The following is a 21,729-nucleotide window of genomic DNA, read 5'->3' on the forward strand; positions in this document are numbered from 1 at the left end:
GTCAGGCGGGTTCTGAGGTCAATTTATGATTTACCAAACTTGGTTTGGATCAACGTAATGAAACCATTAAAAACCGGGTCGGATTTATTACCGAAGATGTTCCTGATTATCTGTTATAATAATCTACATCTTTATATTTTGATGGTTTAACAGACACAGAGGATTTCCTGTGGTTAGAAACTCAGAAACATCCTGAATGTTACATTTGTTAAATTTTAAATAAGAGTTTTTATTCTTAAATATTTTTTTTTCTGAGTTAATGTTAAAAACATGTCATTATTATATTTTCCCTATTTAAAAATGGTCATCTTTCTAAATACCAGGCAGCGTTGGACTGAGGTAATGGCGCTCATGCAAAATAAGTTTCACTTCGTTTTACAAACGGCCATGTTTGTTGGGAACCAGTTCTTTCTTGTAAATATCCTGGTTTCGTGTCTCTGCACATGGATAATCAGAATTAATTTCAGTGTGAAAGCGCCACAGCCTCCTCTCTGCTATTCTGGTCACTTTTGATCTGGAAAGAATGGATTAGCTTCATTCCTCAGGCAATTTCCTCACGATGAAATGCGCCATCAGCATGCACACACGCACGCAGCATCGCTGCAAATTAAAAGGACCGTCAGCGATACCGGATTATTTTAGCTGAGGCACAAATTTCCTCAAAAGAGAGAATATCCAGTCGATTGTAACGAGCTTTTCTTCCTGGTTCTGGGATCAGTCGGAGTTCAGGATGGTAAATATCCATCAGACCAAAAATCTGACCAAAGTGGAAATTAATCAGTTAAAACTCAGGACTGAACAAAAGAGAAAAACAGAAATGGTTTGAAAATATTGGCTGAACCATCCTGACTGATGTTTGATAACGAATATTTAATGATGTCATGTTTAAATTAAAAGCTCTAAAAAACTCATGTCAGCACTTTCCCTGTTTATTTCACTTTAAAGCCATTAAATATTATAGGTTTGGGTCAGACGCTCCGTCTACACGTTACATATAAAATATTACATATAAAATATTTACATAAAAAGACTCTCGCTGAAGTGATTTTACCTCTACTGAATATTTCCAACCAATAACTATAGATATTATTGGCTGCTCCTAATATGAGCATCTGCTCTACTAGTATTATGTTTTATTTTGGCCAGAGCGACTCAAAACGAGCAGCTCTCATGTTGGAGATGTTTCCATGGCAACCTGTGGCGACGCTTAACGTTCCTCCAGAGACTCGTTTTCTTTTCGTCTCCAGAGAGACAGACACGTCAGAAGGGCAAACGTTGAAAGGGTCACGTGATCCGGACTAGTATGGACGCTTAGGAATCTGCTCTGCCCCAGGACCTTATTAATTTTCCAATTTTCTACTTTCGACACCTGCATTTTTTCTGTTAAACGGTCCATTGGAGATGCCGAAGTCGCAGCGTGACAAGGAATTCCCTATTTTTTCATCGACGAGCAAAAAAAGATCCACTCAGCAGCACACACGTGCGGCTAGCGAGGCAGAGCTAATCGCTGTTAGCCCTTCGGAGTCGGCGTCAGCTAACCAAGCTACTATGGAGCAGATTTTGGCCGAGGTGAAATCCGTAGCCTCCCGGTTAAATGGAATGGATGAATCTGTCGGTGCCCGTCTCGATGGCATCGATGGCAGTTTGAGTGAGATAAAGATATCCATTACCTCTGTGGAGGAGTCCTTATCGTCTCTGTCCAACCGAACATCTCAGCTGGAGAAGCGTGCGGGAGGAGGCCGAGGAAAGGATTTCCGCCATGAGGACCGCTCGAGGACCACAGCTCTCGCTTAGCCGCCATGGAAAAACAGTGGAGCGTCTTCTACTGAAAGTTGATGATTTGGAGAACCGCAGCCGCCGCAAAAATCTAAAAATCATAAATCTTCCCGAGGGGGCGGAGGGCACTACATCTTTGGTGGATTTTCTCCAGTCAGCTCTTCCAGCTCTGGTTGATCTTCCTCCCGATTTTCCTTCGCTGGAGATCGAGCGGGCTCACCGAGCCTTGGCCCCAGCTCCCGATCCGGGCAAACCTCCGAGGAGCGTTCTGGTTCGGTTCTTAAGATTCTCTCAGCGGGAGGCTGTGCTCAGGGCTGCTTTGAAGAAGCGTGATATACGACATGGCGGCTCCCAGTTGCGCTTCTACCCGGATTTGTCCTCTGAGGTCCTGCGTAAGCGACGAGAGTTTGATGCGGTGGGGAGAGCGCTGGCTCGGCTTAACAAGTATCGTGGATTTGCTTACCCAGCTCGTTGTCTGCATGAGGGTCGGATTCACCTTTTTGACACTCCGGAGTCAGCTGCTGTGTTTTTGGACTCTATAAAGTGAAATATCTCTTTCGCTCCTTTTTGTTCTTGATGGCGCTGTAGAGAGTTTGACTGTTCTCCGAGTCCTTTCTGACCGTTTCATCTCTCTCATGCCAAGTTTTGGACTATGAAAGCGTGACTACACTAAGAACAATTTCATTTTGTATACTTAAGGTGCCTTGAGCTACAGTATTGTATCTATATATTCATTCTCTCTTCTTTTGGAGAGAACGGAAACGAATATAAGCAAGGCGATGCATACCAATATTGGTCTTTAATTCATTTATTCATGCATCAATATTATTACATTTTATATTTTCCAATTTTCTATGGAGAGAGGACTGTAGGTGGTGTTCAATTTTCGTCCAGGGGCACTGATGCTGTTTCTTGTTGTCCTGTTTGTTTCTGTGATCACACTGTTTAGATACAGTATTGTGAAGTTGTATTTTGATTTTCTTGTGACTTCTTTTGGGATGTTTCTTTCCTGCCAGTTGGGAGCAGGATATGGGAGGGTATGTGCTGCTTGTCAAGGGGTTTTGTTTTGTTCTTTTTTTAGATACTCCACAATAATCTTGGTCTTCTTCTCCTCGTGTCTCTTTTTGATTTCAGTATTTCATTCATCTCCTTCTAACATCATTCATAATAACTTAAGCCAGTATGCCTCGGCCACTTAATCTAATTTCCTGGAATGTCCAGGGTTTAGGCCATGTAATCAAGAGGAAGAAAATTCTGACTTTTTTGCGGAAGCAGGAGCTGATATTGCTCTTCTTCAGGAAACTAGGCTATCTAGGGTAGAACATATGAAACTAAAAAGAGACTGGGTGGGCAATGTTTATTCTTCTTCTCATCCACAGAACAAAAAGGGCACAGCCATCCTTATTAATAAGAATCTCCCCTTTGCCCTCTTACATGAGGAAAGAGATTCGGAAGGTAGATTTATTCTGATTAAAGGGTCAATTGCTGGTCAATCTATAACCATACTCAATGTCTATGCCCCGAATAATGACTCACCTAACTTCATCTCACAAGTAATTTTATTGTTTAGTCAGTATTGTGATGGTTTTGGCTTGCTGGCTGGCGATTTCAATTGTATATTGGATGCCGGTTTAGATAAATCCTCCACATGTGTCCAACCCCAAAGCTTCATCTGCTCTTAAAGAATTATGTTCTGACATTGGGTTGATCGATGTGTGGCGTCAGCTGAACCCCAAAATAAAAGACTACTCTTTTTATTCACACCCTCATAACTCATATTCTAGACTTGATTATTTTTTTATCCCTAAATCTTATCTACATTCTGTTCTGTCTTGCTCTATGGGCTCAATTGCTCTTTCAGACCATGCCCCTATTTATTTACAACTTCAATCTTCATTTAATACTGTGAGGACTCCCATTTGGAGATTTAATACCTCGTTCTTGAACAGCAGTTCTTTTTGTACCCTTGTTAGGAATAATCTTTTACAGTACTGGTCTGATAATGAATCTTCCCCAGTTTCCTCTGCCATGATTTGGGATGCGGGCCACCTTAAGAGGGCAGCTCATTTCATATAGCTCTTTTCAGAAAAGAGTTTTGAAGGAAAACAGAAAGAAACTAGAGAATGAGGTGTCTAGGTTGGAGCATTTACATAAACAGTTTCCTACATCAGGGAATCTCCAGGCATTAGTTGCTGCCAGGTCCAAGCTGAATATGGACTATACTCGCCATGCCCAGAAGCTGTTACTCTATACTAAACAGAAATATTACGAGTTTGGTAACAAATCGAGCCGTCTGCTTGCCTATCAATTAAAGAACCAAATCAACGATCGCTCTATCAATATGATAAGAACATGCAACGGGGATGTTACCTGTGATCCATCTGTTATTAATAACACTTTCAAAGACTTTTATAAATCCCTTTACACGGCTGGTAAAATAGAATCAGATATTGGCTCCTATTTAGATGGTGTTCTCTTACCCTCAATTTCAGAGGAGGCTCGCTCTGCCCTCGATGCTGCTTTTACACCTGAGGAGGTTTGGGCAGCAATCCAATCGATGCCAAATGGAAAATGTCCTGGTCCTGACGGATTTCCACTGGAATTTTTTAAGAAATTCTGGCCCGAGATCCATCCCATCTTTTTACCTGCTATAAATGATATCTTAGCAGGAGGTGTGCCTCCATCTTGGAGTTTTGCTTCTATCAGCTTATTGTTGAAGAAAGACAAGAATCCCCTGGATTGCTCATCCTATAGACCCATCAGTCTCCTTAATGTTGATTACAAAATTGTTGCGAAGGTGTTGGCACGGAGACTAGAAAAAATTCTCCCTAAGATAATAAACCCCGACCAGACAGGTTTTGTGAAATCTAGATATGGAACAGACAATGTGCGTCGTTCTCTAAACGTCGTCCATTATCTTAATCAACATAAAGACCCTGCTTTGCTTATCTCTCTCGATGCAGAAAAGGCCTTTGATCGGGTAGAATGGCCATTTTTATTCCTAGTTTTACAGAAATTTGGCATGGGCCCTAATTTTATTAACATGATTAAAGCCTTCTATTCCAATCCAGTAGCCAGGGTAAATACTAACGGTTTGCTGTCAGACGGTTTTTCTGTTCAGAGGGGTTGTAGACAGGGTTGCCCTTTGTCTCCTTTGCTGTTCACGTTGTTTATTGAACCTTTAGCCGTGGCTATTAGATCTAACCCAGACATATCTGGAATTAGGATTGGTGAAGATCACCATGTGATCTCTCTTTTTGCGGATGATGTCCTTTTATACCTGAAAAACCCAAATAAATCGGTCCCAGCTGTACTTAGCTCCATAGATAAATTTGGTGCTCTTTCGGGATATAAGGTTAATTTAGGCAAATCTGTCGCTTCTCCTTTCAATATCCCTCAAGATATGGAGCTACAACCTATTTTCCATACATCTAAAAGAGGTTTCAAGTACTTGGGCCTCTTTATTACCCCTGATCTGAAAGACTTGTTCTCATCAAACTATTCCCCCCTAGTTCAGAACATTAAGAACGATCTGTTGAAATGGTCTACTTTACCTATATCACTTTTCGGTAGGGTTAATACAATAAAAATGAATATTCTCCCTCGCTTAAACTACCTCTTTCAAAACCTTCCTTGCTACTTGTCCCTTACATTTTTTAAATCCCTTAATTCTCATATTTCTCGTTTTATTTGGAACAATAAGCATCAACGAATTAGGTTCTCCACTCTTACTAAACCCAAGCAGTTAGGAGGTTTATCTTTACCCAACTTACAGTTTTACTACTGGTCTGCTCAGCTTAAAATTATGTCAGACTGGTTTTCTAGTAGAGACACCTGCTTATGGCGGAGCCTTGAATCTCTATCATGCTGTCCTAGAAGGTTAAGTTCTCTCCCTTTTATCAATAACTTAGATCAATTGGATTCTTTGAAGGAAAACATGATAGTTCATAGTACTTTGTTAGCTTGGCAAGACATAAGGAAATACTTGAATATTCCCCCCTTTATCTCAATTAGATCCCCCCTGACTTTAAACCCAGACCTACCAATTTCTATTAGAAGTATTGGCCTATTGAACTGGTCTTGTTCTGGTCTGAATGATTTCTCTGATCTGTTGATTTCCGGTGCTATCAAATCATTTAACCAAATCAGGAACAAGAGCAACATTCCTCAGAAAGATTTTTACAAATATCTCCAAATTCGGCATTTTATGGATTCATTATTTCAGTCCAATGCATTCCGTAGGGAACTGACAGACTTAGAAAATGTTCTGGTTTCAACTAATTCTCCCAAAGGTCTGATTTCCAAATTCTATGCATTGTTACTCAGCTCTGTACCATCAAGCTTTGACTCTGTGAAGCAGTTGTGGGAGCGTGATCTGGAGATGAAGTTCAGTCCTTTAGATTGGCTTAAGATTTGTAATGGAGTTTTTCCTCAATGCACTTCTATTTCTATACAAGAACAGAATTTCAAACTTTTCTATAGATCTTACTATACCCCTGTTCGTCTTCAGAGAATGTTCCCCGACCGCTCCAATCTGTGCTGCAAATGTTTGAGGCATAGAGGTACTTTTCTCCATCTATTCTGGTCATGTGATTTATTAAGGACCTTTTGGAGGGACGTACATTTGGTGACTGAAAAGGTTTTGGGTGTTCACTTCTCTTTGTCTCCTTTGTTTTATCTTCTAAATGTTTCCCCCAATCATTTGGATCCACATTCTAAATCCTTATTTACAATTCTTCGATTTCTTGCCAAGAAATGTATTTTGTTACAATGGACTTCTCCTTCTGCCCCCACAGTAAATATGTGGCTCACACAGATATCTGTTATCCTTCCTTTGGAAAAGCTGACCCATGATCTTAATCACAAGTCAGACACATTTTTGACACTTTGGGGTCCCCTTGAGTCTTTTCTGCTTGGTCCCTAGGATTTCAGGTTTTTTTTGTTTTTTTGTTTTGTCTTGTAGCTCTATTTATTCTTGCCTGCTTTTGTTTTTCCTCTCTTGATGGCTAAGAGGTGATGTGGACTGGAGGTGAAGATTGACACCTTGTTTCTTGTTCATGTGGGGTATTTTATTGTGTGTTTTTTGTGCTGTTTTTTTTGTGTGTGTCCTGTTTTTTTTTATGTGTGGCGGCACAGTTTTTGTCTTTGTTCTTTGTATCATATCGAATCAAAAATTAATAAAAATAATAATGAAAAAAAAAAAAGAAGGGCAAACGTTAAACAACTGTCCTCTTCATGCCTCGTTATTCCCACACACACACACACACACACAGACACACACACACACACAGTCTCCATCAATCTGACCATTTAGTTTAACTTTATTTCTCACTCCATTAGCTCCTGGGACACGCAGCAGCGCAGAGCCAAGAAAGGAGATGTTTGAAAAAATAAAAAGAAAGTTTGACTCCTGTGAGATAAAATGTAATTTCACAGTCAACTTGCTGTGATGTATTATTCCAACGGGGCGGCGGCCGACAGGAGACCCGCTTGGCACCGAGGCTTCAGGACATCGATGACGATCTCTGGAGAATGATCACGTCTCCAGTGTGGAGCGAAAATCATTACAGAAAAACTAATTCAATACATTAGGTCAGCACCATGGTTTAACAAACAGAAAAATGTTTATTTTTTTAGTTTATAAAAATGTTTCCAGTGCTTCTTTAATGAGCTTTAAAGGCGAGAAGAAGAGCAACTGCAGGTGAAGCTGAAGAAAGAAAAAGATCTATTTATCTTTGTTTGGTTCTGTTTACGGTGCAGCAGCTCATCCTGATGAAAGAATAAACATCATTTATTCCAGAACCCCCCCATTACAAGCTATTACCTACCAACATGCTTTGGCAGTGATGGATGCCTTCTGCTTCATTAGCTGCAGTCTGTTCTGAGAATCACTTACACAAAATCAAACAGCTTTGGCTAGAAATCTAATGAGGCGCGCAGCAGATGGGCCGAGTTACATCATGGAGGAACCGGCCCAGTTTCTGTTCCTGACATCAGGAGTCCATCTGGGGGGCCCGGGGGGCCCGGGGGGTCCGGGGGGGACATCAAACACTGACAAAACAACACGTCAGTCAAATGAAAACAAAACTGTTAATGTTTAACCACAACGGCGTAACGCAGGAAAAAAGAGGAGCACATTTCTGCCAAAGAATCTTATGAGTTTGAAAAAAATTTAAATTTGACACAAAACTTAGAAATTTTCTAGAAAAAATGTTAAAATTTTAGAGTTTCAAAAGTTTACATTTTTAAAGTTTTGTAAATCTTTTTCTCTGAAATTTCTAAGATCTCAAGATTTCTGATTTTTCTTTAAGAATTTTTTTACTTTTCAAACTTCTTTTGAGTTTCAAAAATCAACTTTAAGTTGTGAAACTCCAATTTCCAAGTTTTCTTCTCAAAAGTCTTTTCCTCAAATTTCCATGTCTTTTTCTCAGATTAATCTGAAAATTTCTGACATTTTTAACAGAAAATGTTTGACCTTTCTCAGGTTTTTGGTGGAAGTTTGCTCCTCTCTCTCCTCCGTCTGCAACGTCCTGATGCTCTGCTGCAGGCGACGCAGTCACAGCTTGCTGTTCTTCTGAAACTGCGACACGAGGCCCAGAACCTGCTCCGAAGCCGCCACCGCCTTGTTCTGCAGGTACAGGGCGCTGTTGGTGGTCGTCTGGTTCAGGAAGTAGCGGTAGTTCACCATGATGCCGCAGGAGTTGGCCACGCCCCTGGGGCTGGTGTCGGCACGCCAGTTGATCCGCCACATGGTGGCGCCGTTCTGCAGGTGGAAGTTGGCCACTGGGTTGAGCGCGAAGCCTCGGCGCTTCTCTCCATAGAGGTACCAGGCGCAGAGGCGCATCAGGACGGGCTCCAGGGCCAGGCACAGCTTCTCGGAGCGCGTCCACTCTCCGGTGGCGATGAGCTTCCGCAGAGAGTCCACCGGCGGGGTTCCCGCGTCGGAGTCCAGGGCCTGCTCCACCTCGCTCCACTCCTGCTCCGATAAGAGGTCGGCCCCCCGGCCCTCCTTCCTGTACTGGCCCAGCAGGCCCTGAAGCCAGGAGCAGAACCCTGGGATGGGCGACAGGCTGGAGAACTGGGCCATGTGGGGGAACTCGCTCTGAAAGGACGGCACAAGAAGAAATTCATCTGATTTTGTAAAACCTCTCGAGAGTAAAAGCATGAAACCCACTTCCCATAAACCGCTAATGTCAGAGCTTTTATTTGCTTCTAGCTGACTCTGAAACCGTTTAGGGCTCCATTTTTATAGATCATTTCTGAAGTGCTAATTTACTCGGCTGTTTTATAAACTTTCAGTTAAAGTTCGACATCCATGTTGACGTTTTGGTAATCAACTGAAGTTAAGACCATGCTCTTATTTTGAAAATTGATTACACAGCAGTTCTGCTTCCTCTTCTCATGTTTCCCTTTCTTTTGGAAAGTATACAAAAAATGAATGAATAAAACAAACAACCAGGGAAGCAAATTAAACAAATACAAAATTCACATCTGAATCTTTTCCTCACATTCTCCATCCGCGATGCAGCGAATGTTTATTCAGTACCCAGAATGCATCAGTGTGGAACCACCTGTGGCATCACAGTCAACTAGGTAAAATCAGCAACTATGAAACTGAAACCATGTTCCAAAAAAATCCCTTCCTGAAGAGTAAACCATACAGTCAGGCGTCTACCAACGGGTTCACCCGTCATGGTTGGAATTAGCATTAGCTTTCACTAGCTACTATGCTAGCATTAGCATAAATAATGTCTATGATTAATGCTTTAGGGTGAGTGCAGCTAACCTTTCAGCTAGTGAAACTGATGAAACCCAAATGAATCATAACCAGCCCTTCATAGAAATGGAGGGATGGGTGGAAAACAGAAAGAGTAGAAATATAAGTTCAGATCGACTCCATAATGATAATAAAACCTAAATGTGCCAATGTTTTTGCTCTCTCTGCGTCTCCATCCGGCCACAGATCCACTCAGACAGGAAGTCTACAGAGACCTTCAGTCTTCACCGGTGTTCAGAGACGGAGTTTCAGGCTCGCTGTGAAAACAGAACCAGGACATCTTTGTTGCTCGACCCCGTCAGTTCCTCCATCTGGGACTTCATTACAAACCATCAGAGCTGCTTCATGAGCCGGCCTGCTGATGCTGATGGATGATCCTCTCCTTCCTCTCCTCTTCCATCTCTCACCTGTAACACCTGTCCCCGTCTCTAAACTCCCCTCCTGTGTGTCATCTCATCGGCAGAGATCACCCGCGGCTCTGAGCTCCCTGCCGTCTCAACACCCTTTCATTTAGCAGAAAGAAAGCCTCCCTCTTCTCTTCAGACACATTTCTGTTTGGTGTCTACGTTAATAAGTGAGAGAACAATATGTCAGGCAGAAAGGCAATGGAAGTGGAAGTGTGAGACACCGCCTGGTGGGACATTTTATTTTTCTTCTATTCTACCTTATTTCAGCTACCTTTCAATTTAAAAATCAAGGCTCCTGCTGCTCCCCCCTTTATGTTTCTTCACACTTGACTATGCTGTAGCTCTGCCTTCCTCTCACTGAGCAAAAGTTAGTGGAAAAGAGAGCGAGGGTATCAGTAAGAAAGCAGCGGGAAAAAGGGAACGGATGACGGAGCGAGTTCTGCTTGGGGGGTCCAATCTACAAAGACAAACAAGATTTTCTTCCTGCACCTGAAATTACAACTGTGACCTTTTCTATCCCATCATTACAGCCAATCCTCCGTGGCAATGCTGTTCCTCTCAGACAGCCTGGATCTCTGCACATCGTAGGTTAACGTTAGCTTCAGGAAGTCAGCTACTTTATTAGCCTACAAGCAAATCAACCAATCAGATGACTGAACTCGGTGCAATTAGGCTTTCAGACGTGGAGATTTGCTGAAGTTCAAAGCAAGAATCAGAATGAGGTTTAGGCTAACCCTACAGGATCTAACTTTGATTACATTTCCAAACTTCAATGCCAGATCTGCTGCCATTTCTTACCAAACAACAGATTCACCAACTAACGACCCGTAAAAAAGGATGAAGTGGAGAAAACCTATGTTAGCATATCCAACAGCGTGTTCAGGGTTAGGGTTAATCCGGCTCCAGTCAGTCTGGTGAGGTTGGTGAGGTGTGAACGCTAATCGACCTCTGACCTCTGGTCTTCGGCCTGGATTCGGTTGGAGTAGATTCTGGTTTGGTTTGAATGTGAACGTTGGGGTCCAGTGCACAGTGAATGACGTGTCAACAGATCTGCTGATGAAATAATAACTGACATTACAGGCGTCTGAGTCTAGACTGAGAAAATAATAAATTATTTCTGTTCTAGATGTTAGATTAGGTGAATAAACACAACATTAATGTCATGTTCAGCCTGTGAAGCTTTCAGCTCAGCAGACTTCAAACAAAATGGCTGATGAGAAGGAACCTGGAGACAACCTGTCGTGTTTCTGTGAGGTCTTTGTCTGCAGGCTATTTATAATAAAAAGTCAACAAAATGTTCTGCCTTGTAGATTTCCTTGTGCGGGCATCAAAAGATGCTGATAAGCAGCTTCTGTCTTCCTTCAGATTAGCTTCTTTAGCGTCAGAATGATTAATCTGCCTGAGGAACAGCAGGAGGTCCTCGCTCCCTAATGACAGCTGTCTGCCGTCAGAAAGGTCAGCGACCTCTGCAGGCCGCCATCAAAACAGAAAAATAACTCCAGAGTTTAATGAACTAATACTTTCAACAAATCTCTCCTCTTTAAACTGAAAGCACATCATTCTTTCAGTATTTTCTGAGACAGAGAAGCCAAAGAAGAGAAGAGCTGATAAGCAGATTTGATGCCACCAGGCTGAACTGAGACCGTCGGAGCAACAGCGGCTCTCCGTCTGCTCTGTCGGATTTCCATTATGAACGCAGCCTGGAGGTAAACCACTGGCAGCAGTCCTCTTGCATGAATAAATAGACTTGAAGGAGCTTAAACCAGGTTTTGATGAGGATGCTTCCCCCATCTGTTGGGCTGAGTGGTTCCTGATGTTGCATTTAGGATTTTCAATCATGAAACAACGAGCTGCAGCGGCCCAGCATGGAGGGCTCTTGTCTGCTTATTGAGATGAATGGATTAGATTTCACCAAAGTAAAACCACTTCAGCCTGTATGTGGAATATTTACATTTATACAACCAGAAACCTTTACAGCGCTCAAACAGCCCTGACACCATGCAGAAGTATTCATACCCCAGAAACTTTGTCACAATGTATTTTATTGGGACTCAATGTGACAGGCCAGCATAAAGTAAGAAATAACTCTGAATGTTAGCTCAGCTCAGCAGCTCCGTTTCCCACCTGCAGCTCCCGGACCACGCGCTTGATGAGGTAGTTTCCCAACTCCACGCCCTGCAGGCCAGCCTGGGTGGAGGAGATGGAGTAGAAAATGGCTGAATTGATCTTGTTTATGTCCTCCTCTGCATCCAGAGTTGCAAATTCCCGAACAATACTCTGAGGGAAGAAAAAACACACACCGCTGCATCTTTACTTACGGTGGTCAACGTGCTGCTCACTTGAAAGATAAAAACTTCCAAACAAACAAAAACAAATGCAACAGAAAATCACTGCGGCAGCAAAAACAGCAAGTATGAAAAACTACAAACTCACTCCACAACACAGAAGTCCTCCGAACCACCAGGGGGAGACAAACAAATTGTATTTGGGTCTGAACCTTCTGATCTAACAGGAGGTTAAACAGGAGGTCCAGAAGAAAGTGGAGCAACAAAGAAAAAGTGCATTTCACTGCATGTCTGTAACGTTGTTATAGAACGGCAGCAATGGTGATAAACCTGCTTCAGACGCCCCCTAGTGGTCAGGAGGACGACTGATCTGTGTGAGGATGTGCTTCTTCCTGAGATGGTTCTGGTTCTGAGATGGTTCTGAATCATCTCAGAACGGTTGTCGGAGATGGTCCTGTTCTGGTTCTGGTTCTGACCTGGATGTTGCCTGTTCTGTTCTGGTTCTGACCTGGATGTTGCCTGTTCTGTTCTGTTCTGGTTCTGGTTCTGACCTGGATGTTGCCTGTTCTGTTCTGTTCTGGTTCTGGTTCTGACCTGGATGTTGCCTGTTCTGTTCTGGTTCTGGTTCTGTTCTGGTTCTGGTTCTGACCTGGATGTTGTCAGAAATGTCCTCGGTCAGCGCCACATGCAGCACCACCAGCGGTTCCCCCGGCATGGCGGCGTGTGTGAAGGCGTAGCAGCGCCGGTACGGTCCCACTCTGCGCTTCAGGTCGGTCCAGTTCCTGACTGGGTGAACCGCTTCGTACCTGGCAGAAAAGCTCAGTCAGGTTTAGGTAGCAAAATCCTGCCTGACTATAAACTAAAACCTCCATGAACAACTTCAGAGGGAAACACTGAACCTCAGCCTGCGTTTTCAGTCGTAGTTCAGGTCAGTCCGCTGTTTAAATCAAGGCTTGGCCTCAGATTTCTGCTGTAATTGTTAATGTTAATGCACCGTTCCCCTCGGTGCCGCGGCTCAGCTGGTAGAGCTGCTCATCTGCTAATTGCAGAGTTAGTGGATGGCAGATGAAAATGGAGGAAGAGTTTAGAAAATGCAGCCATTTAACAGTTTTCTTGGAGCAGGAACTCCATATCTGCTCTGTGTTCAGGTGCAGCGAAGGCTTTCATTATTTCCTCAGTTAGTAAGGAACCGGTCTGTAGCTGCTCCCAACTGTGGCAGGTTGTATTTCAGTTTGATTCACCCTGACGTGGCGCGTTGGTCAATGAAATTCACAATGTTCTCATCCAAATTAGAGGCGAGAGAAATTTTCCAGCGTCCTGGTCACTCAGATTCAGCCAGAATGATTGGACACCCTGGTGCAGGTGGGCAGCAGCGCAAAACATTTTTCTATTTTTACAAATCTGTACCTAAGCAGGAGGAGGAGCAGTGAGAGGATGAAGGGTCTTACTGGCTGATCTTCTGCAGGATCTCACAGGGCGACTGCCAGGTGATTCTCTCCAGTCGGAGCAGACCAACAGCAAACCACTTGGACAGCAGGCTCTTCAGCGTACCGTTCAGATCCTGCAAGGACACAAAACTGATATTCAACTAAAACTCAGATCATGGTCAATGAAACGATGATCATTCACCATGATCATCGTTTTATAGCTTATAGGCTCATTTTATAGCTTCAATGAGCCTGAAGAATATTCTTAGGCCGTTTTCTTCCTGATCGTCTGGTAGACCCGGTTCTATTAGAACCAAAACTCCAACATCTGCTCCATCTCCAGTTGCCGTGGTTCTCTTTCTCTTTGCTCTGAATCAAACCAACCAAACCCTTTGAGCAACCTGTTCCCCTCCTGGCCTGTGGGGGCGCTGCACCAAGAACCACTGAAGAAAGCAACATGAGAACATCTGAAGAAGACACTGACTGTAGCTTCCTTCTTCACCAAATACAAAAATGGAGCAGCATCTTCCGCTAAAGTCTGAACCCAGACTGAGGCCGAACAGAGTTTGCTTTTTGAGCCAAACTTTCTAGGCAGATGGACTACAGTTGGATAAAAGTGAAGGACCAGCCCTGTCCGGTCCACTTTAACCCAACTCCAGTCTGTCTGTGTAGGAAGTCCGGTTCGTTTGAGGAGGTCTGAAGGTATCATGAAAAAAAACTGGTCCTCCAAACCTCAGTCTGGGTTCGGTTGAACTGAACTCTGATTCGGTTTGAATGCCAAGTGGACCAGAGACCGCTCCAAAAGCAGGAAGTGGACTACTGCGCATGGCATTCTGGGTAAATCCAACCAAAGCTAACATGCTAGCCTAGCGCTAGCAGCAGAAATGTCTCCTGGTCTTCAGCCAAAGACTAAAGATAAATCATCCAACACTAAAATCTGACGCCTCCATCTTGTTTCCATCTGGTGAAGAAGGAAGTTGCTCTCAGTGTCTTTAGAGGTTTTTCTGTGGTTTCCTTCAGTGGTTGTTGGTGCAGCGCCCCCACAGGCCAGGAGGGGAACAGGTTGGTTTGACTCAGAGCAGAGAAAAAGAGAACCACAGCAGTTATAACCGAGTTTATCAAACTGCCAGTGGGAAAACATCCAAAGTGGACCAGAGCCGGTCTGAATTCACCCTTTCAGCTCCAGTTTTTTAATTGAAGGCGCTCAAACTTAAAACTACCGTTTTATTGCACCGGTTGGCTCAAAGCTGCCAGTAGGAAAGGAAGTTTTTCACACTCTTATCTTCCACAGGCCGCACAGTCCCCTGGCTGTCTGCTCGCCGCTTGAATGTTTACACATTATGAATAGTGATTTGCCGGAGCTTGCATTGGACGTAGAAGGGGCCACTTCAATACACACCTTGCCATTTTATAGCAGGCATGTCCTCCAGCAGAGGTCAGACTTCATTTAAAGCAAATCTCAAACACACAAACAAGCATGCAGCACAAGCTCTGGCACGTGCATACAGCTCCTACCGACTGTTCCATAGAAGGACTTCCTTTAATAGCAGCTTGTCAATCACAACGGCAAACACAAAACAGACAACAGACATGACAGAAAAGCTCCGTGAGCATCCTTCAAATCCAAACCTGGCCAAATTGGAAATTCCTCTCCACATACATGCATAAATGGATCAGACTCCGTATCATTCAGCTTCACAGCTTCAGGAAATAACTTTCAGTTAAGCAAAACTTTCATTCCTGCTCATGTGATGCAGTGTGTGTGTGTGTGTGTGTGTGTGTGTTCGTAAAGCTGCCTGAGGTGAAGTAATGCATTTTGCTCGATAATCCGGGTGAGCCATTTTTGTTGAGAAGGCAGCAGCTCTATAGCAGCAGAGCCGCCACCAGCGCCTTGGGAAGCAAACCTTTAACCACACAATAGGGAGGTCAAACTGAGATATGTATTTCATTGACCCTGCAGTAGATGAAGTCTTTAGAAATGGAGGGATCAAAACCTCGGGTTGGAAAGAGACCGACGGAGGAGAGGGATAAATCCTCTGTTCTGTTGAGGGGAAACGACGTGGTGACCCACCGATACGGTCCGGTGTGATGAAACAGTGCTTGATACTGCAGGACCATGATCTGGACGTTGACATTAGCATTAGCTGCTACATGTTTAGCATTGAGATGCTAGTTTAGCCTTGAATAGCTTCGCTGATAGGCTAACTCCTTTTAGCACATCAATAGTCTTTTCCAGCGTGCGTCCAGATCGTTTGAAGCAGAAATTAAACCCCAGTGGGACCAGAGAAGCTGCTTCCATCGCCATGCGTCAGATTTACAGCTGTACCAGAAACACGGCATCAGGTCCGGTTCAAGACAACGACCCCAAACACGCAGCCGGGGTCGCCAAGGAGTGGCGCCATCAGAAGCATTTCAAGATGAACATAAAAAAAAATCTTTGGAGGGAGCTGAAACTCCCTGAAAGATCTGGAGCAGATCAATATGGACCCGTATGGACCAGAACCGCTGTGGCAGCCAACCTGATCCAGAAGTACAGGAACCGACTGACCTCTAGGAAACAAAGGTTTCTGGATCAAATAGACTTAGACTGACTTTATTGTCATTTTTCATGCACAGGGTGTATACATAACGGAATTTGGTTGCATACGGCTCAGGACAATGTTTTGAGGTTCCAATGTTACTAAAGAGGAACTAAACTGCTAATAAACTACCTTATGTTTTTGTGCAAAAACTGACATTTACGTTGATTAACATTTGGACAAGCATGTAGCGACAGTGGAGAGGAAAAACCTTTCTTTCACAGGAAGAAACCTCCAGCAGAACCAGAACCTGTGTGACCATCTGAAATGACTGCAGGTTTGAGAAGACAGAGCAGAGACACAAGAACCTAAAAAACACTACATGAATCTTTTTGAAACAGTTAAAATCTTTAATTATCCGTTTGATGCTACTGAGAAACAGAGCTGCGGTAACCGCGCCCACGGCCCCGTCACCATGGTGACAGTAATACTCAAATGTACATTATTCAGGTAAATTCAGACGGAGGTGAAATCTTACTGGGTTTTGGGGTTGATTACTTTTTCACACAGGTCCAGATTGGTTTGGACAGATTTTTATTCTCTTAATAAAGGAAACCATCATTTAAAAATTGATTTCTGTAATTATTCTGGTCATTTTTAATCAGATTTCAACCTTTATCTAAGGATCTGAAACATTTAAAAGGTGACAAAAAAGGAAAATGACTTTTTTTTTTACAGCCCTGTAAAAGTCAGTTTCTATTAAAATCTTTCAGAGGCCTGTAATGGACTGCTGTGGGATTTCCTGGACAGATTGTTCAGTCCAAACAGAACCTCACTGGGACCTGAATGGGAGCAGACCTTCACCCCACTGGGCCTCATGCCACCTGTCAGCTGGGCTGGGAGAAAATAGACCCACACAGACTCTGGGTGTAACCCTGAGGAGCCCTCTCCCCCCAACGTCAGCAGTCAGAAATAGATCATCAAGGTGACTAATCTACAGAGAAACTCAAAATTACATTTATTACAAGAAGCAAAGATTGATGCAGATGCAGAGCTGCATAATCCAGCCTTCCTTCCTCCGACTTTGGTGGTATTTTAGCTCCACTATAATAATCATCACACTTTCATTTCCTGCAGTCAGTAAACACATCATCATCATTCTGTACCAGAAGCTTCATACCTAAAAATGACCTTTTCTGGTTTTTAGCTCAATCAATCATGGAGCAGCAGAAAGCAGAGGCTGAACGGCTGCAGTGACCCGGGAGGCATCGTGTGCAGGCAGCCACAACCTTTAAGGCTTTAAAGCTCTCAGTGTGGCTGGGCTGCAGAGACCGAATGCTTCTGCACAGCAGGAAGACATTAACACTGAGCTGGACCGGGTAAAGCTCAGAGCCGACGACGCATCGATGAGAGGTCACAGCAAAATGGTTTCATTCACAAAGAGCACAAACATGTTTCACTCCATCATACATTAAAACACAAAACCAGAAAATGTCAGGACTGACAGATGTTTGTTGTTACAGTCAGAGGAGTTCAAGCAGCAAAGTCTCAGTTTCACCTTCTTAAAAGCTTTGAAACGTTCGATGTCAAGATGGATGTCAGCGGCGGTTCTAGACCAAGACTGTTTTCACACCTGATAGTCCGGTAGCCTCAGTGTGACTGGAGAACCAAGACATTCAACATCTGCTCCATCTGCAGCAGTTTTCTTTCTCTCTGCTCCGAGTCAAACCAACCAAACCCTTTGAGCCTGTTCCCCTCCTGGCCTGCGGGGGCGCTGCACCACTGAAGGAAACAACAAAATCTAGCTACATTTCCATTGACCATAAAATTGCAAAACTGGAATTATAAAAATAAATGTTCATAATGGAAGAATGCCAATTTTAAGAAACTCATGTCTTTTTGGTGAAAAAATGTTTTGCTCTAGCATGAGGTAGTTTTTAAGTCGTATTGAAATTTTGTATTTCACAAAACTTCCATGGAAACTCTTTTTTTACAGTTTGTATTCAACAGCAATGAGCTCCTAGAACAGTCAGCATATATCACTGAGATGCTGTTTTAGCTTTAGCTGGAAGGCTAACTCCTTTTAGCACAACAGAAATGAACCCTTCGTGGGCAGACTGAAGCAGCTTCCAAAGCTGCTGCTAGCAGATTTAAGGGCTTACTAGAAACAAGCAAATATAATGGTTCTGGACAGAAACTCTGAATGAAAAAAACAACTGCTTTAAAATTTTTAACACATTGAAATCTTTGTAATTAATTAATTGGAAGTCTCTGCCCTACTGTTAACTTTTTAAATTTCAATGGAAATAAGCTTAGGAGGCTTCTTCTCCTTCTTCTTCTTCTTCTTCTTCTTCTTGTGCTGCTGTTGGATGACTGGCAGATACAGAAAGTCTCAAAACATCTCAAATAATTACTTGACAGCTGCCTTTTGAATTTACTCGGGTTATCTTTGTGTGACATAGCGATTTTTGATTATCTGAAACTTAAAGGTGTCAGAAAAGGAGGAAAATCATTTTTTCCACTGCAGATGTTCAGATATGTACTTTTATGTCCCCAGTTATAATTTTATCTTAGACAGTGTAACTCAAATGTTTTTCTATAAAAGCTATGAAATATATTAGTGATAGTTTTGGGTTAACAGCTGAGTTTATTTGTATTTCTAAGTCACTCAGTCATTCAGTAAATGCCAGTGATCCTACTCTGCAGAATCAAAGTGAAACTGTAATTACATTAAACTGAACAATCCAGAATATGAGAGCAGCTTTTCTAGGAAAAAGGGAGAGCTGCCAAAAAAGGGAAAATTAAGAGAGAAAACCCACTGGAGTCATATCTCCGACTGCGGCAGAAATGTACTTTTTGTTCTTTCACTACCTTTTCTTTGAATCCACTCTGCCTTCAAAAGATTCATTCAAAATACTCATTACATGCCTGATTTATATTCAGCTCTTTCAATTTGTACAAGCAGCAGAGTAGCTCTTGCCTCCTCATGTGCTGAATCTAACATTGTTAAAGCATTGCTTTCCTTTGTGGCTCCTGCAGCACAGGAAAGAGGCTCTGATTGGTACCCAAATGCAGACCAGCCCATACATACATACATACATATATATATATATATATATATATATATATATATATATATATATATATATATATATATATATATATATATATATATATATATATATATATACATATATATATATATATATATATAATCAGAGATTGACAGATCTTTTTGGTTGCTCTTTTGTTTAAAAACTAAGGTTCCACTCTACATTGTTTGATTGGATGAAAGATTAAAAGCCTCTCCAGCCAAAATCCCATCTCTGTCTGCACCTATTCATCCCCAGACTGACACATGGTGGTGGCGGCATCATGCTGTGGGGAAGCAGGTCAGAGTTGATGGAAGGATTGAAGGATGCATATCCAGGACAATCCTGGAAGAAAAACTGTTGTGTACTGAAAAAAACCTGAGACTGGCGTGGAGCTGCACCTTCCAGCAGGACAAACATCCTTAAATATAAACCAAAGATATTATGGGATGGTTTAGATCAAAGCTGATTCATGTGTTTGAATGACCTAGACAAAGTCCACATTTAAATTATTTTAAAACTATTCTGCAAATAGACCATAATGTAGTTCTACAAAGTAGTATGTTAGAGGGGTTAGGGCATATGCTTGCCACACTTTTCAGATTCATATTTGTAAAAAAAAAAAGAAAAAAGAAAAAAAGAAAGGTAATAATTCTAATGATCTTCCTTTTTCATAATTCAGCTTTATTTTTGTCATGATCTATCCTTAAAACCAAAATAAAAAGAATTGAAGGAATGCTGACACTAAATGTGCGTCTGAATTGAATTATGTAGAAGTTTGGAGGTGAAGGGTTTCTAAGTCCAACTGGGGCAAAGGTCACATCAAATGAGAACCACGTAACGCATGTAACCACGGGTAACACAAGCCACTCCATTCCAGTCATTTCATATTTCTGTTTCACGGCCAAGTGAATAAACGCGCATGCTGTAGTTTGAGCCATCCGGGCACCCGTACAGAAAGTAAACAGAGATCTTACCCTGATGTGTGGGTTTTCGCTTGCTTTGGACGCGAGTATTTCCAGCAAATCCGCTCGGAGGTCCACCAGGAACTTCACCCCGCCTTCGACCCGGCTCACATGGCTGAACAGCTGCTTGTAGCGGGGCGTCAGGCTGTACCGGAGCCTGTCCTCCGCCTGCAATATGGTCGCCTGATCCCGTCGCTGAGTGTCCAGCAGCTTCGTAGCGAGCTCTGACACTGTTTTATGGTCCACTCCGCACTCCTGGGACAGCTTAGACAGAAAGTCGACTTTGTCTTCCTTTTCCAGACCTCTGTAGTAGTTCATGAACTCCAAGCTGGTGGATTCGGGCGGAGGTGGAGATTTATCTCTGGTTTCATATGAAGGTAAAGGTGCAACGACCCTCGCCAGGATCTCCTCCATAACCGAGACCCCCCTTCGACTCGGAGCGGAGTACCAGCGCCGGCTGCCGCCGCCTGAGGCCTCTGGAAGAGCTTTAAGCACCGCCCGGGGTCTCCAGAACCGCACTCTGCTCCGGACAGCCCGAGTCAGCGGGTTAGATATCATCGTCCACGCACAGCTGTCCGTCAACTCCCCAGCAACAAACACTGGAAAGGATTGTTTCCGGGTCTCTTAAAGAGACAGCGCGCATTTATCCCAACAAGATGAAAACTTGTAGCTGTGTTCTACTTATTTTGCTAAGCAAAATTTCAACACTTTCGGAACTTTTATGTGAATGTACATAATCTCGAAGCTGCTGTTAACCTGAATTTCATCTTTGTAAGACAACGACTATTTCTATTGTATCATATTTTTGAATTTTGTAGTGAATTTTGCAGTTTCTAAAACATTTTTCAAAAGTATTCTTAATAAGAACAATCCGTTTCATTATTACCAGAAGAAAAGCTATGATTTGCTGAAAGACAATACCAATTAACCTAACGTTGATGTTTTTGGACCGTGAAAGAAAGCCATGTACCCAAGGAGAACTCAGTGAAAACAAACTCCACGCAGAAAGACCCCAGGTTGGGATTTGAACCCAGGACCTGCTGTGAGGCAACAGAGTTACCAATCTCTCCACTATGAAAGAAAATTTTTCCCCCCATTTTATTTCTAGGACAAATTAAAAATTCTGAGATAAAAAATAATGAGAATTGTTCCTTTAGTTTTTGTTAACTATAAGTGGAAAAACATCATAATTAGCAGAAACAATGGCTTTGAAACATTCAGCTGTGTGTAAATAATTTAGATAAAGTGTTTCACTTAGTGATGAATCTCCTGAAATAAACTGTTTCAAATGTCTCCGTTGAGAAACAGGCTTTGAGCATCTTCCAGGTTAAATAAACACAAATACCAAATAATTTAATTTCATTTAAAGCACGTGGCTTATGAGGAGGAAGCCAATATTCGTTAAAAACTGTGAGTAAATAAAAGAGAGACGTTTAAATACGTGCCGACAGTGGAACTCCTTCCTAAACATGAATATTTAT

General features: G+C 42.6%; 1 protein-coding gene across 1 annotated transcript; it reads right to left on the minus strand.

Annotated features, from left to right (window-relative positions):
- Window positions 1–7,079: 7,079 nt before the first annotated feature.
- On the minus strand, window positions 7,080–21,348 carry mlycd (malonyl-CoA decarboxylase). Its single transcript, XM_044123874.1, has 5 exons — window positions 20,261–21,348; window positions 13,694–13,806; window positions 12,895–13,051; window positions 12,085–12,237; window positions 7,080–8,878 (listed from the first exon to the last, which is right to left on the minus strand). Exons 1-5 carry the CDS (start codon window positions 20,804–20,806, stop codon window positions 8,333–8,335), a joined length of 1,515 nt encoding a protein of 504 aa, XP_043979809.1. The 5' UTR covers window positions 20,807–21,348; the 3' UTR covers window positions 7,080–8,332.
- Window positions 21,349–21,729: the final 381 nt, after the last annotated feature.

The sequence above is a fragment of the Gambusia affinis genome, linkage group LG08 (genome assembly GCF_019740435.1).
Source record: "Gambusia affinis linkage group LG08, SWU_Gaff_1.0, whole genome shotgun sequence".
NCBI lineage: Eukaryota > Metazoa > Chordata > Actinopteri > Cyprinodontiformes > Poeciliidae > Gambusia > Gambusia affinis.

Excerpts from the sequence above, each read along its gene's own strand:
- mlycd (XM_044123874.1), bottom strand. The coding sequence starts at position 20,806 with ATGATATCTAACCCGCTGACTCGGGCTGTCCGGAGCAGAGTGCGGTTC. Across the intron at positions 13,807-20,260 it reads GCGAAAACCCACACATCAGG|GATCTGAACGGTACGCTGAA; the intron begins GTAAGATCTCTG and ends GTGTCCTTGCAG. Across the intron at positions 12,238-12,894 it reads ACATTTCTGACAACATCCAG|AGTATTGTTCGGGAATTTGC; the intron begins GTCAGAACCAGA and ends TTCTTCCCTCAG.